Source organism: Monodon monoceros, unplaced genomic scaffold, assembly GCF_005190385.1.
Source record: "Monodon monoceros isolate NGI ecotype Baffin Bay Population unplaced genomic scaffold, NGI_Narwhal_1 Super_Scaffold_5, whole genome shotgun sequence".
NCBI lineage: Eukaryota > Metazoa > Chordata > Mammalia > Artiodactyla > Monodontidae > Monodon > Monodon monoceros.
In genome coordinates, this window is record NW_021703782.1 from 83,032,218 (window position 1) to 83,048,330 (window position 16,113).

The window sequence follows — 16,113 nt, forward strand, 5'->3', positions numbered from 1 at the left end:
CTTGTAAAATGAGGGGTAATGATGTTGCTTTGCTTACAGAATTTGTTAAGTGTTAAAAGCCGCAAGGAGGCATGGAGACAGAACTAGATGCCTACCCTTCCCTTTCTTGTCAGAACAGAGAATAACATTTGTTTTGGTGAGGTTTACGGGAACATGATGACCTCAAGAACAAAGGATCTGACACCAAGAAGTCTGCATCAACTAACCACGCCCCTCCCTCACCTTTCCTATAAAAGGGCTTTGCTGAAAGCTTTCTGGGAGTTCCGCGTTTTCAAGGTATGAGCCACCCGTCTCCTTGCATGGCCCCGTAATCAACCTTTCTCTGTTCCAAATTCCAGTGTTTTGGGATTGTTTGGCCTCACTGCGCATGGGGCACACGGACTTGCATTCTGTAACAATAGGGCAATCAAATCTTAACTGTCCACTTAATAGTAGTAAACAACTTGGAGAATTTGCTTAATGTCAGTTTTCCCCATCTGTAAAATAGGGCTAATAATATATATTAAACAGTTGTATGAGGATTAAAGCTGTTACTAGCCAATATGATAAATCATTATTATTGTTGTTATTATTACTAATTTTATTACTATTTACCCTGCTGGTGGAGATGAAGGCTTAAAGAAAGAATACTTGGCATCCTGGGCACTTAAGTGTATGTGCATTCGTTTAATGAACACTCCTTGTGTACCGTGTACAATATGCCAATCGCTGCTCTAAGCCCTTAGCCAGCATTAACTTCAGCTCCTCCAGGGCACTGTTCTTTGGGGGCTGATGGCAGATTTTCCATCGCAGGCTTGAGGAATGCAGTGACGGACCTCACTCGTACTCTTAAGGAGTCCTCTTGGTTTTCTCCTGAGTAATGCCTTGATGGTTGTCCTTTAGGAAGGAGTCATCAGTGTGGAAACTCTTAAGTGTCTTCCTCTATACGGTGTGGTATTAGGAGGTAGCGAGGGGCAGTGGTGAGAGCATAGGAATTAAATAGACCAGATTCCAGTCCCTGCTCTGCCCCATGAGCTGTGAGCTCTCAGAGGAGCTGTTACTGTCCCAGCCTCAGTGTCCTCATCTGTAAAGTGGTGATAATAATCACCTGCTTTATATATTCTAAGAGTGAGATGAGGGATTGCACATAGAAATATTATGTAGAAGGAGAAATATCATCCCAAGAGTTAGCTAATTTAATGGTGAAACAGATATTACCAGGAAGATGGTACCACTTCTTTGAAATAAAATGGTGCACAATCAGAATTGCTTTACTCCTGCCTTGTAGAGGAGGTAATGTGATGCTGGATCTGAAATTTTAGTCAGTGTGAAGTCGAGTTCCCCATTGTTCCACATTTTATAAACTTTGTAGTTCAGCATTATTATGGGACTCAATGCCATTGTTTCAGTTTTCTCCAGCCATTATTCTTAGTCATTTCCATGGAAAACACTATTTGTCACTCTTTCCATTTATCACTGTGGGGGGATTTGGATTGCTGGACATTCACTGCAGGAAGCACATTAAAAGGACTGGCTGATTGTTTTGGAAGAAATCAGGATCCTGACACCACTTCCATTTCAGTAAGCCATTTTTTTTTTTCCTCAAGAGTTTTCAGGAAAAGGACTGTGAGGGGTTACATGCAAATACAACTGACACTGGAAAATAAAATAGAAACAGAAGTAGTGAGAATTGAGGCTCATATAAAGCTTCATCTTCCAAGTTATTCAGCAGAACAAGTTTCTGAGTAATTCACACAGTCACTCTGGGAGCTTTACAGTTGGAAGCCCTCACCTTTCTGTGATTTGCTGGGCACCATCTTTAACATCTGTTTGTATTGAGGTAGCCACTGTGTAGACTGTGGAACCACATTGCCATGAGTTTAAAAGCATTCATGAGCATCAGAGTTCTCACCTGCAACTCAGAAATACTATAATGTGTCATATAATGTTATTATAGGTTTAAGTGGGATAACATCTAAAACTTAAAAAAAAAAAACAACACAACTAAAAGAGCACACCAGCGCGCATTAGGGGCTCAAGAAATTTTACACCTTGTCTCCTTACTTTTCCCTTTCCTACTCCTTTATTTGCTTTCTCCAAAGCAGAAATTTGACTCTGGCTCTATGTGTTTTATCTTCCTTGGATGTGACAAACCTTGTTTGAAGTTTAAATCCATTTAACAAATATTTCAACAACATGGATGGACCTAGAGGGTATTATGCTAAGCGAAATAAGTCAGAGTGAGAAAGACAAATACAGTTTTCACTTATATGTGGAATCTAAAAAATAAAATGAATGAATATTATAATACAGAAACCGACTCACAGATACAGAGAACAAACTAGTTGGCTCCCATTGAGGAGAGGGGTGGGGGGAGGGTCAAGGGAAGATAAGGGGATTTAGAGGTACTACTAGGTATAAAATGAGTAAGATTTAAGGATGTAATGTACAGCACAGGGAAAATATGGGCAATATTTTATAATATCTTTATACAGAGTATGATCTATAAAAATAATGAATCCCTATATTGTACACCTGAAACTAATGTTGTAAGTCAACTCTACTTCAATAATAAAATAATCCATTTAACACATATATATTGAGCACCTACTATGTGCCAGGCCCTGTGCCAGGTAATGGAATTTTCTGTGGTGAACAAGACACAGTCCCTTGAGAAATCTACAGTTTAGTAAGTAGTATGGCTTTAAGGTTGTATCACTATTTGCTCAGTCTTTTATGTTTATCATGTATATTCAAAAGGATCAAGAGTAATATGCTTGATTTTCTTTTGTAATTCTGGGATGATGTTTAATATGAGCTTTGGAATATATGGTTTTTCAATCATAGTTTTGCTATTTAACAACTCCGTGATCTTGGGCAGAGTTACTTATCTGAGCCACTGTTTGCTCATGTGTAAAACAAGGATACAATTGCTAACTTATAGCATCATTTTCAGAATTAAATGAGATAAAATGCCTAAAGTATTAGACTCAGTGCGTAGCACATAGTAGGTACAAATATGGTAGATATAACAATTATTGCCTACTGGAGACTTGTCTAGAAAATTCTAATTCTAGTAGATTGTTAGTATATATACACGTGCAAATATACTCAAGTACTTATTTGTTTTCTACACAAATATCTATTGAGCATCTGCAATATGAGAGGCATATGGTAGTGACCTAAGGCAGATACTTTCCCAGCTGTCTCTGTCCTCATTACCGTTTGTAGGGAAGATGCACATGAACCAAATTATCATGCCCATAAATGTACAGGGGCACCTGTGGTGAGTGTCACAGATGAGAAGTAACACAATAGGAATTTAATCTTAATCTAGTCAGAAAGATTAACAGAACTTTAATTGGGGAAGTGATGATTGAGCTGAAATCTCAGGGAGAAGTTAACTGGATGTTTAGGCAGGGATGCGTGTTCTAGGAAGAAGGACTTCCATGTGCAGAGGCACTGGGGCAGGAAGAGCATATCAAGTAGGACAAACTTAAAGGCCAGTGTGGCCAGAACAGGGAGGTCAAGGGAGAGCATGGTATTAGATGAAGTGAAGAGATGATCTGACCATGCCTTAGACACTGAAGAAAGGGCAACATTTATTCAATCATTCCTTTACAGGGCATCATTTATCCAATTATGTTTTGACGTATAAAGCATTGAGGGCATTCAGAGATGGTCCCTACTCAGAAAGCTTACCTACTGCTGAGTGAACTGAGGCATTAGAGATTGTGATTAATTACAGCACAAGATGGAAAAAGAAAGATGTCATCAGAGAGGTAAGGGCAAAGAGCTATAAGAATTCAGAGAACTGAGAACTTGTTGAGAACTTCCTAGAATTCTTGCTGGGGACAAATGGAGGAAGATTTTTTTCCCCAAGAAGTATTGTTTGATCCTGATGAAGACAAGGGTGACAAATACCATAATCATAGAAGTAGGAAAAGGAGTAGGCATAGATACCAGCCGTTAGTTTAATGCGGCTGAAATACTTGAGCAAAATATGAGGCTAGCTGGAAGGAAACAGATCAAGGGGAGTTTTGAATGTTTGGCTGAAGACATTTGGTTTCCATATGACAGGGAAAGCACAGATGAGTGACCAAATCAGAATTTTATTCTAAAAAGATCAATCTGGCATTGTTAAGGGTGAGCTGAACAGGGGGAGTGCCTGGCAGTTGGGAGAGCGGCCAGCAAACAATGACAACTATGCATGTTTGTCTGGAATATGAGAGCCTGAGCTAGGATGAAAGAGGCACTAGAGGTGAAAGGTGAGGTGTATTCATTTGCTAGGGCTGCCATGACAAGTACCAGAAATTGGATGGTGCTTTCAACAGAAATTTATTGTCTCCCAGTTCTGGAAACTAGAAATTTGAAATCAGGATGTTGGCAGGGCCATGTTCCCTCTGAAACCTGTAGAGGAATCCTTCCTTGCTTATTCTTAGTTTCTGATAGTTTGCCAGCAATCTTTGGTATTCCTTGGCTTGAAGCTGCATAAATCCACCCTCTGCCTTCGTGGTCACATGGTGTTCTCCCTGTGTGTCTGTCTTTGCATGCTAGTTGTCTTCCTATAGGGACAGCAGTCATTAGATTAGGGACTCTCTCTACTACAGTGTGACTGTTTAATCTCATCTTTGATGACCCTATTTTCAAACCGGGCCCTATTCTGAGGTACCAAGGGGTTAGCTCCTTAGGACTTAAACCTATCTTTTTGGGGGATACAATTAGACCCATAACACTAGGCCCGGTGTCTTACTGGACAGAAGGACAGACGGAGGAAGCAAAGGTGAGACTCCAAATGTGACTGCACTGGCTTCCCAGGCTGACCAGTCCTGTGCTTGGATGTTGCAGGAAGCCACCTCTACTGTGTGATGAAGGGCTCACATGGTGTGTGTAAGGGCTCCAGGGCTCCTTGCCCCGCACCCCCGTACGATACTGGCTTCTTATCCAACTCGCACAGCCACATGGGAGGAAGTGTCTTCAGAGGAAATGTCGGGGCAATTTCTCACATTCTTAGACTTGGTTAATACCGTCTGTGAGATATAAAAAAGATGGTTTTCTGATATTTTGTGACACTTCACATTATAGCCACTAGGTGATGATCTTCACACATTTCCTTCCCTGTTTTTTTTTTTTTTTTTCAAGCTGGAATCTTCAGAGCCTGGAGAGTTAATTGTTTAGCACTGGGAATAATTAAGGAGGAGTCCCGTTTCATGTGATTCCCCCACAGATTTCAGTGTATGGAAATCTAAAAAAGTGGAAGGAAGACTGTCTCTCACAATAGTCCTAATCAGTCTGAGCACTGTTCACACCTTTTAGTTGCATAGTAAATAACATTTCATAAATATTCACGAGTTCATTGAATTCAACCAGGGGAAAAACAAGGACTATTAACAGTATGCGATCATGGGTATAACGGATGCTCAAGCATTTCTGGTATATAAAAGAGGAGACCCTTATTCCATGTTATCTGTTTAATTGCTCATTAGCATGGGTAAAGCGGGACACTTGCTAGACTTAGTTTTCACTGTATCAGAATTAAAACTTCTGTCATTTATAGTAACCAGAGAGCAACAGAGAAGCAGTCCTAGCTTTGTGATGGTATGGGGTGACGAGAAAACAAGACTAGAGAATTGTAGGTCTCCAGCTTGTGCATCCAGCAACCGGACTTTGAAATACCATTGACCACATTTAAAGAAAGTAGTTACTGTTGTTTCTTTAAAGATCTGTTTTAAGTTCAGGCTAATGGTTTGTATAAGCCACCTTCATGTTTTCCCACTCAACCTAGAAGCTGAGTTGGACAAAAGGAATAACATGATACTGTAAATGCTGGTTAATCCAGCACATTGCAAAACAGAAAATTCCAGAATCATGTACTTCACAAGTCCTCCCCCCAAAAGTCTTCAGTTCTAGAACATGTAAGTAATATAATATAAAAGAACATTTATGTTGGAATTATAAGGTGTTTCTGATTTTTTGGAGATGGGTCCAGGAGTAATATTTTGCATGTGTTTATTATTTATCAAATATTTTTTCTTCCATGTGCATAGCTCTATACTCAGGGAAGGAGGGGGGAACATTTGCTAAGCTAGGTGTTCTCCATAAACTATCTCATTAAATACATTTTATTACTTACAAGCAGACTATTATTATCCCCAGTTTTGGGGTGAGGATGTGAAGTTTTAGAAGTTTCATGGCTTGCACAGACACAGTGATGGAGCCAGGAGTCAAACCCTAGGATGTCCACTTCCAGAACTGAAATTCTTTCCATTATTCCAGACTGCCTTCCATACTAGAAAGGATGTCCCTGCCCTCGTGGAGATAATGGTGGGCTCCAAGGTAGAACACAGGAAAAGTCAAAGACCTATAATTTATTCCTGGGTCCAGCTGTGGCTGCATAACAAGTGGGCCAGGGAAGGTGGCCACCTGTAATTTTAGAATCCCTGAGGAGGGCACCACTAAAAGCATGTGGAGTCCTGTGCATCCAGCATGGTTTGGTGCGGTGTCTCTGGAGGGTGGGGCCAAATTGCATTGCTTTTAATTTCGTGCCTTGGTGTCTTGCTCACGCTCTGACCAGAGGGCTCTTCACTCTACAGGGGCTTCCCTCTTCCAGAAAGCCTTCTCTGATTCCTACTTGCTCTTCGGTGAGTGAACCATGGGCTTGCCTGTGTCACTGTTCCACCTTGCATCTTCTTCTACTGCTGCCCCTGTGGGGTGTGGTCTAGGGCAGGGGTCCCCAACCCCCAGGCCACAGACTGGTACTGGTACTGGTCTGCGGCCTTTTAGGAACCGGGATGCACAGCAGGTGGTGAGCAGCAGGTGAGCCAGTGAAGCTTCATCTGCCGCTCCCCATCGCTCCCCATTGCTCACATTATCGCCAGAACCATCCCCCTCACCCCAGTCCGTGGAAAAACTGTCTTCCACGAAACCGGTCCCTGGTGACAGAAAGGACCGCTGGTCCAGGGGGTTTCTTCACAAGTCTGTCTCTACCTGCCTGTGAGCTCTGTATTCATCTCTGTATCAGCTGCACCTGGCTTGGAGCTGGCACATAGGGATTCAAGACATGTTTGCTGACAGATGAATGAATGAATGAATGAATGAGTGAATTTGTCCTGGTAGCAGAGTAAGAGAAGGTGAGGCCTTTCTGAGACTGGGCTCCCTTTCTTCATGCACAATTCCACTCCACATCATAAAAGGACATAGGTACAGCTTTGTGTTTCTTCAGGTTTCCAGAAAGCGCTACCTGGATAGGTTCCATCTGACCTTATGCTTGGCTTAAATACTAAACTTAATTACTTAGGCTTGTCCAAGGGAAGCACTCAGCTGTCAAGGTGGTTCTTGACTTACACAGGTTTTCAATTTAAAGCAATCTACAGTCATTAACTCTCCCTGCCTCGCCATAACTTTCATCAGGTTGAAGAGCAGACAGTGACATTTTAAATTGAAAAAGGAAGGAGTAGGGATGAGAGAGGTGCAGGAGGCTGTTGAGATGTGACCTAGTTGTCAAGAGCAAAAAAGGACTGCATTAAGACTCCCCCCTCCCCCACTCGCATCCATTCCCTTTGGGTCTTTAAAAACAAACTGCAAAGAAAATTGACAGGCATTGAAGCTTCTTGATGGGACTGTGTGATCTCTTCAGAATTCAGTGTATAGTTGACTAACCCATTACTCCTTCCCACAAAAAATTAACAGAGGGAAGAATGGGTCTGCTGTGAGAAAGCGCCATTTTCTCAGTGAATAAATATTAATAGGTTTCACACTAGATGCACGTTTTGGTGGTCTGGGGCAGTGGTCAGGGATGGAGAGCCTACACTGGAGGCCAGTCAGTTCATTGTCTTCCTCTGTGTCCCAGGATCCAGATCTTCAGCTGGTTAGGTTGGGATCCCTCTAAACGCACCTGCTTGAGAACCACAGCATTCTCTTAAGCTGGACATGATGCTCGGCTCAATCTTAAGGGCAGGAAACAGGCTTCAGAGAATTTAAGTGATGTGCTGAAGGTCACTCAGTTGGTTCATGGCAGAGTCAGGACAAATATGGTAACTACCATTCATTCAGCACCTACCACATGTCAGACACTTTTATGTACATTATCTCTGTTCCTTACACCAAGGCGAATCATCAAATATTCTCTCCATTTTGCATAGGAGGAAACTCAGAGAGGTTAAGTAATTTGTGTTCATGATGTTTTGATGTACCTTTTACATGTGGATATTTTGACACCGTGGTTGTTTTTGCATTTGTATCTCTACCGTGGTCCTAAAAAGAGACCATTTACACTTCAGCTTAAAAAAATGACCTAATAATGAGCTTCACAGACATTTTCACTCCACCCCTGTTCCATGGCCTCATCCCTTACTGGATGGAGTCCAGGAATGGGGAATGCCAAGGATGGGTAAGATTAAGAATGAATTAAAGGTCAGGTTGGGGTTGGGTGCCAGGAATGGGGTGAGGTCAAGGACTGAGTAAGTTCAGGGATGGGGTGAGGGTCAAGTTGAAGGTGAGGTCATGGGTGGAATGGGGCAGTGTCTTAATGTGCACTTTCCTTAGTAATAAAAGAACACTGAAAAGATTAGTGATTTATTTTTAGACTATTTCAACATTTCCTTTTCCTTTTCCCTACCCTATGTAATCGAGGTCTCTGGATTCCTGAAATAGAGCTCTCTCCAGTGCAGTGTTCCACTTCTTGCTTAGTATGTATTTGTTTCCCTAAATACGCAGTGACAACACAAGGAGACCCATGGATTCAGAGGCAGAAAACCTTGTAAAAACCCAGGAAGATATGGACTCAACTGAGGCTCACAGAGATTCAGTAACTTTCCCGAGGACATAAAGCTGCCTCCTCACAGTAATGATGGAGCAAGGGTGACTCCCAAGACCAAGGTCATTCCAGTGGCCTGGTTGTCCTTCTCCCTTCTTCCTAATCAGTGCAAGGCATGATCTCCCTCCCTGCCGGTTGGACCTCTGCAGTTGTAGAAGCTGCACATTCATAGATGGTCAGGCTGCCAGTGCTTTCCTTCAGCTGGCCCCATCCCCACCTTCATCTGCCATGAGGGGCTGTTCTGGACATTCTTTTGCCCTTCCAGATCCACTTTTCACCTCTTCCCATCCTCCTTTGTGCACTGGGGAGGTCCTGTATGGACCCCATTGACAGGCTTCCTTTGCTTAAGGCAGTGGTGGAAGATTGGAGGGCCAGAGGAGACTAAGGTCAGGTATTTACTTCCTGGCTCTCTCTCAGCCAGGTCACTGTGGCATGGCTATGTCCCTAACCAAAGGCTGCAGCTCGTATTAGAATGCCCTCTCCTGTGCCTCCCTGAGTTCTAGGAGTGGCTCTCTCCATTTTTCCCTTTGAGCTAAGGTGTGGTAATGGCTCCTTCACTTTACCTGCCCTGAGAGATTGCACTATTTCTGTTGGTTTCCTTAAACCATACCTCTGCCAAGAGTTTCTTGAAAACTCTCCTTAGACTGCTTGAGTATTCTATCCATTCCCTGCCCAAACTGTTTCCTCTTCCTTCTTGACTATTCCCAGTTGGTTAAAAGGCACATTATTCAACCCAGTATTTAAAGGAGACTTTCAAAAAGAGGTATCATCATATATCTTAATAATTCCTTGAAGAATTTTGGGAGTTTCCTAAGCTGTGATCTGCTGCCTTCCTTTTCCTGGTTTGTAAATAACAGATTTCACAAAACTATTGCCCTGGAACTCTTAAATTCAGTCAGTGACTCAAAAAAAAATTACATTTTTTTGCTGAGTCAGAGGGAAATGAAGGCAGTTTAAAGCCTGCCATATGTGTTCCCCTGTGGAATTGATCCACGAGTCCACTGTGGGAAGAGGCACAGCTATGCTAGGAGGATCGTGAAGAAACATCTAAGGTCAGTTTAAAATTCCTCTCTGAAAATTGCTGGAGTCTGGCCTGCAGAATTGGACCTGCAATATCCTAGGTGACTCTGGGAGCAGATAAAGCCCTAAAATTTAAAAAAATGAGTTTATCCTCCAGAGAGATTGCAGCTAGACAGCTCTGGTGTTGCCAAGAGATGGGAGGTGAATAGATCAAGGTTCTGACAGGGGACCAAGTATTAATGTCCAACTGTGAGAAACAGGTGGAAAAAAGCATCTTTCATGTCATGTTACTAGGTGACCGTGTATTATTCATTAGGCAAATGAGGATATTTTTTTCAGAGTGAAATTGTTTAATTGCTTTGTGACAACATACATGGACTAGGACTGTACCTGGAAAATGGGAGGTCAGAGGAATGTCTTTCTCAAGAGCACCTGTTGGGAGAGGTACCCTCCAGAACATACCTGCTTCTGCTGTGCTGTGCTCTGCACCCCTCCCCCTGGGGAGAACGAAGGAGGAGGGATGTGTTCATTAAACTACCGTTTTATTAACTCTTCACAAGAAGTTACTGAAGAGATGAAGAAGCTGAGACTGAGGTGGGTTAGTGATTTTTCCCAAGTCAAGTGGATGGTAGAGGCAGGCTTCAAATATGGCTTCTCTGATTTCAAATCCAGTCCTACTTTCTTCACACTAATAGCCCAGCAACGTATGACATTTGAGGCAAAAGGGATGGCAAACAAAGTACTGACAAGCATGCTTCCTTCTTCTGACCTTTTCTGGGAGAAAGCTAAACCCCCCACCCAAACAGCAGGTAGAGACTCATGGACTGAGTGATAGAAAATCCAGCAGGCACAGGGCCTTCACAGAGGAGACTAAGCTCAGCCAATGAGCTGAAGATGGGTTTCATTTAATTACATTGTATCTTTAGGTTCTGTGAGGGTGACATCCTGAAATTCTGTCTTAGGTTGTTCAAGACAAACATGCCGGTCAGTGCACAAGGATATGCACTCCGTTTAAATGCACACAGGTGAGCAACATTGCAAAGCAGATTGTTAACTGCACAGACCAGAATATGCAGTAGTGCAGGCCACCATCGCTGAGAAGTGCTCCATACATGTTCTTAACATTCCCTGAAGCTGGGGGTGGCACCCCCATCTCTACACACACATGGATGTTATCATAATTTTTATTTTTGTCTCTGAAGTTCCAATTAAGGGTACACCTCTCTTCCATTCTCCTCATTCCTACCTCTCGCCCCCTTCCAAATTCAGCTGACCTGGAAAATGGGGCCAGGGTTGTCTTACAATCATAGCTTGATCCTGATATCAGCCTCTTATCCAGTTGCTTCCAGCTCACTACATCCAGAATTTCCCAAATGCCTCTCCCCTGAATTTGTCCCGTTAAAAACCATGGTTGAAAAAATATGTGGTGTGTTTTGCACATATCAACTGAACAGTTTATGGCTTTTGCTGATTATTTTTCAAAATCTGCCTTCTTTTTTGTCCACACTTAATTTGGTTTCGTTTGGAATTACTGATAAATCCATACAGCCCTGGAACAGTTGAAACCTCATCATCCTTAAGGATATAAGTTACTTTGTGGTTATCATATTTGGGTATAGGCTCAGTATTTTATAAGCATTAATTATCTGCCTTAATTTTCACCACAATCCTATAAAGTAGACATTATCACCCCAATTTGCAGAAGCTGAGGCTCAGAATGGACAAGTAACATGTCTTGTATCACATGGGTGGTGGCGTTCAAACCTAGAACTGTTTCCAAAGCCCATGTTTTCAACCATTATGCTATACTGTAAATATATTAAATATTCTAATCTCAGGATGATGTAAAGGAAAGACTGTAATCGCTGTATCAAAGGTGGGAGGGCTCTTGCATGTGATTAAATCCAAATACCTCATTGTAATGATGACTAGAAGTGGGTGGGATGGGAGAGAGTGTAGAAGAGGTGGTTGGTTGCCTATTTAGCATTCATTCTCCTGTCTCCTTCCTAAGGGAACCCTGCTTTCGTTTCATTTCATTTAGAGAACCCCATTCTCTACGGGGCCATGTATTTCAAGGGAAGCTGCCCCTGGAGCAGCTAATAAATTCTGGAGGATGAGTCATGACTGCCTAATCTGTCATGGTGATCTCATTCCCCTCACCACTGATTGGCTTTAGACATGGACAGATGATGTAATTTTGACCAATGAATATGAGGAAATCTGGAGAATTTCTGGGAAGGTTTCCTTCTAAATAAAGCTGCAGAAAGATACCTGAAGATATCTGTGAACCACAGGAAGTTCTCCTGATGGAAGGAGAGGAAGTATTAATATTTCTATTATTTACTATGCCAGGTTTTTTACTTGGTCTCTCCATAAATGATCTCTTATTCTCAGAACAAAATGACAAGGCAGGTTTTATCATATCCATTCATGGCTGAAGAAATTCAGACTTAAGAGCAGTTAAGTCACTCAGTTGTTAATTGGTAGAGCCAGGATGCAAGTCCAGAAATGTATGTCTTCAAATTTATCATGCTTTGTGTTAGATATTTTCACACTAGAATCAATAGATTTATGTTAGTGCTTGTTAGTCTCCAAAAGTATGTTCCCCTGTATGTGCCCAGGTGGAGTTAGGTTCTGAAGCTGAAGAGCCCTGCACCCTCAGAGGCTTGCCCTGGGAGTCAGTCCATCCAGCTGATGTCTTGGTCTGATGGTCCTCTGAAATGCAACAGCCTAGAGGTATGTTTGTGATCAGGGAGGTGCCAGTCATTCTGTATTGCTGGCTTTGGGGGCATGACGAGGAGGCTCCCTTCGTCTTGTCTAATGTCTTGCTGTCAACTTTGAATCACTTGGAGATTTTGGTTGGAGTTAACCATGGTCACAACAAATGGTAGGACACACGAAATGATTGTTGCTTTCTTTGCACAGTTTAAGCAATTGCTTTGTTTATTTTCTTGGCTGAATTAATTCAGCTGACCAGTATAAGCCCAATTTTATTTCTTTTAGGAAAAGCCATGCAAATATCTCCAAAAAAATATAAAAATGCTTGCCTTACAGGGTTGTAGTGAGAACCAATGAGTTAATGTCCCTAATACAGTTTTTGTCATGTGATAAGAAACAGAGCATGCTAGTTCCCTAATTTCTTATTTTCCTCTTTGCTTCCTTTAAATCTTTGCTCAATGACCATCTTCTAAATAAGATATAATATGAGATTATAAAGGGAGATATGATTCAGGTTGTATCAGGGACTATGGGCAGGCTCTGAAGAAGGGAGATTTCAGCTGGGAGTTTATAATGAGAAGGCATTAGCTAGGTAAATGTCGGGGGGTGGGGAGAGGAAGAGTATCTGGGAAGGAGGATGCAACAGCATGTGCCAAGACCTCAAGGCAGGAAAGCCACTGGTGTATCTCCATCTGGAATGACCATTGTGGTGGGGTGTAATGAGCCAGGAGGAAAGTTGCATGAGATGAGGCTGAAGAAATAGGCAGGGCCAAGTCCCTCAGGGCATTGCAGGCCATGTTCAGCATTTCAGATTGTTCCTTAATTAACATGGGAAGCCATCGCAGGCTTCTAAGTAGGAGAGTGATCTGCCACGTGGAAAACAAATTGGAGAACGGCAGGCATGAAAACAGAGAGACCAGTTAGGAGACTTTTGCAGTGGTCCAGGTGAGGGATGATGGCTTGGACTAGAGTGATGACAGTGGAGATGACAATGGGCATATTTGAGACATATTTTATAGAGGAAAAGATATGGCTTGTTGATGGATGCAGAAGGTGAGATGTGGGAGGCATTAAGGATCCCTGCCAGTTTCTGGAATGAGATACTCGATGGACAGAGGTGCCATTATCCAAGATGTGATGCACAGAGAGAAAAGCAGATTTAGGAGAGAAGAGCAGGGTTCAGTTCTGACAAGTTAAATGTCAGATGCCTGTAAGATATTCAAGTGGAAATGTCAAATAGGAAGGTAGATATATGGTTCTGGAGCCCAGAAGAAGAGTTGGTGTTGAAATACAAATGTGAAAGTTGTTGGCGAAGAGAGGCTATTTGGAGTCATTATTGTTGGCTTTAGATTTTTTTTTTTTAATGTCAGGCAGACCTCATACTGCTTTATTTGGCTTCTCTTTTAAATACTGGAGCCTGTGGCTCGTTACACCTTTTAGTCTCCTATCTTAATCATCCAATTTCTGGCTCACTTTGCAGGTTTCCTTCTAATTACATCATAAAGGCAGAGCATTGCAATAAAAAGATGTAGATTCTGACTGTTTGTGTGCCTTGGGCAAATCACTTAGCATCTCTAGATATTAGTTTTCCATCACTAAAAGAAGGGAATTGGTTGTTTTCAGTTTAAAAAATCTAGGATTATCTAAGAATTACCAGTTATAAGTTAATATCTATTGCTCTAAGCGGGATTCATCACTGGACCACTGGGAAGTTAGATCCTGAGAATATTTTGAAGTCCACATTGTGACCAGCAATTAACAGTTAAACCAAACACTGTTAATGTCAATCTCAGATACTATTACTGTAATGCAGAACAGCATTTCTTCTGCACTTGTGGATATAACATATAGGCAAAAAATAGAAATTCAGACATTTACTCATCAAAATAGCATCACAGTTAAATCCAAGACAAATCTGTCTTACGGAAAATTCCTATTGAATAGCCATCCTTCAAGTGAAATTAGGAGTAATCTAAATACCATGGTGAGTCTTAGGAGATGTAATAGCCTGGATTATTGGCCACATATGACAGCATTTCCTCATATTTTTCAAGGTAAATCTGTACAAAGCATCAACATTATGAGCAGTTTTTCCCTTACCTCAGTGACAGCGAAACTTCTCTTGCCACAGGGAACCACCTTGTACCACTTGTCATGTAGCACATCCATAAACCCATGTGACTTGTATTGACTGATTAGCTCGGATATATTGGAGGTCAAAGGAGAGTTGGGAGGGAGACCAATGCCGTATCCTAGGAGAAAATATAATCTCAGATGAGTGTTTCACCTGAGAGGTTCCTGAGATGTTGCCACCACGCTTGCGTGATATTGCTGTCAGGCCTGGTAACAAGGGCATAGTGAGCTTTCACCATCTTTCCTTCAAAGGACTCAAAAATGTCCAAGGTATATGGGAAGGGGGAAGGGTAAGCTGGGACGAAGTGAGAGGGTGGCATGGACACATATACACTACCAAACTTAAAATAGATAGCTAGTGGGAAGCAGCTGCATAGCACAGGGAGATCAGCTCAGTGCTTAGGGACCACCTAGAGGGGTGAGATAGGGAGCGTGGTTGGGAGATGCAAGAGAGAGGGGATATGGGGATATATATATACGTATAGCTGAGTCATTTTGTGATACAGCAGAAACTAATACACCATTGTAAAGCAATTATACTCCAAAAAAGATGTTAAAAAGATGTCCAAGGTATGATTACCTTGGATCTGCTACCTCTCTGAGTAAAAGAGATGAGTCTGGAAAGGAGAGGAATAAGCTGTGTACTGTGTACTGGGGTACATTGTCTTCCAAGGCTTTCTGCCCTTCCCTTCAATATATTCTTTAGAAGCCATCTTTGAGGTCTTTACCAGGGCTAGGATTCCCTATCTACTTCTCCCAGAACCCCTCCCCTGGACCTTAAATACACAAAATTAGATGAATTACAATCACTGGTTTATGAAATACTCTTATCATTGGTCATGCATGACCCTTTTTTACTTTTATTTTATTTTTCAATAATAGAATGAGACCATGTGAATGTACAATATAGCATAAGTACTAAAACATCAACAAAAACTTGTCAAAAAAAGGGAGTCTGATAAAACCAAGTGTTGGTACAAATGTAGATCAATAAGATCACTTATTCGTTGCTTTTGGGAATGCAAATTGATGTACCTACTTTGGAAAACCGTTTGCTATTACTTTGTATAGTTGAAAATTTATAAGCTCTAAGACAAGCAACTTTAAATACATTCCTAAAGAACTCCTCCATAACCACACCAGGAGATATGTACAAGAATGTTCTTAGAGGCATTGTTCATAATAGCAAAAATTGGAAACAACCCAAATGTTGACAAGAGAATGGGTAAATAAATCATGGAATGTTTACACAATGGAATATTGTATAGTGTGAAACATATGAACTAGAATAACATGGAATAATATGGATGACTCTTAGCAACACTGAATGAAAAAGATCAATCCCAGAAGATTATAGTCTGAATCCATTGTGTAAATGTAAAAACATTCAAAACAAAACACTGTATTTTTAAGAATTCATATGTATTTGATAAAAGTATATTCAGAAA

General features: G+C 41.6%; 1 protein-coding gene across 1 annotated transcript in view; it reads right to left on the bottom strand.

Annotated features, from left to right (window-relative positions):
- GRIN3A (glutamate ionotropic receptor NMDA type subunit 3A) overlaps positions 1-16,113 on the bottom strand; it is a 145,453-nt gene that overhangs the window by 20,181 nt on the left and 109,159 nt on the right. The window contains exon 6 of the mRNA XM_029203028.1: positions 14,633-14,784. Coding sequence (XP_029058861.1) covers positions 14,633-14,784 — 152 coding nt within the window. The remainder of the gene's footprint in view (positions 1-14,632; positions 14,785-16,113) is intronic.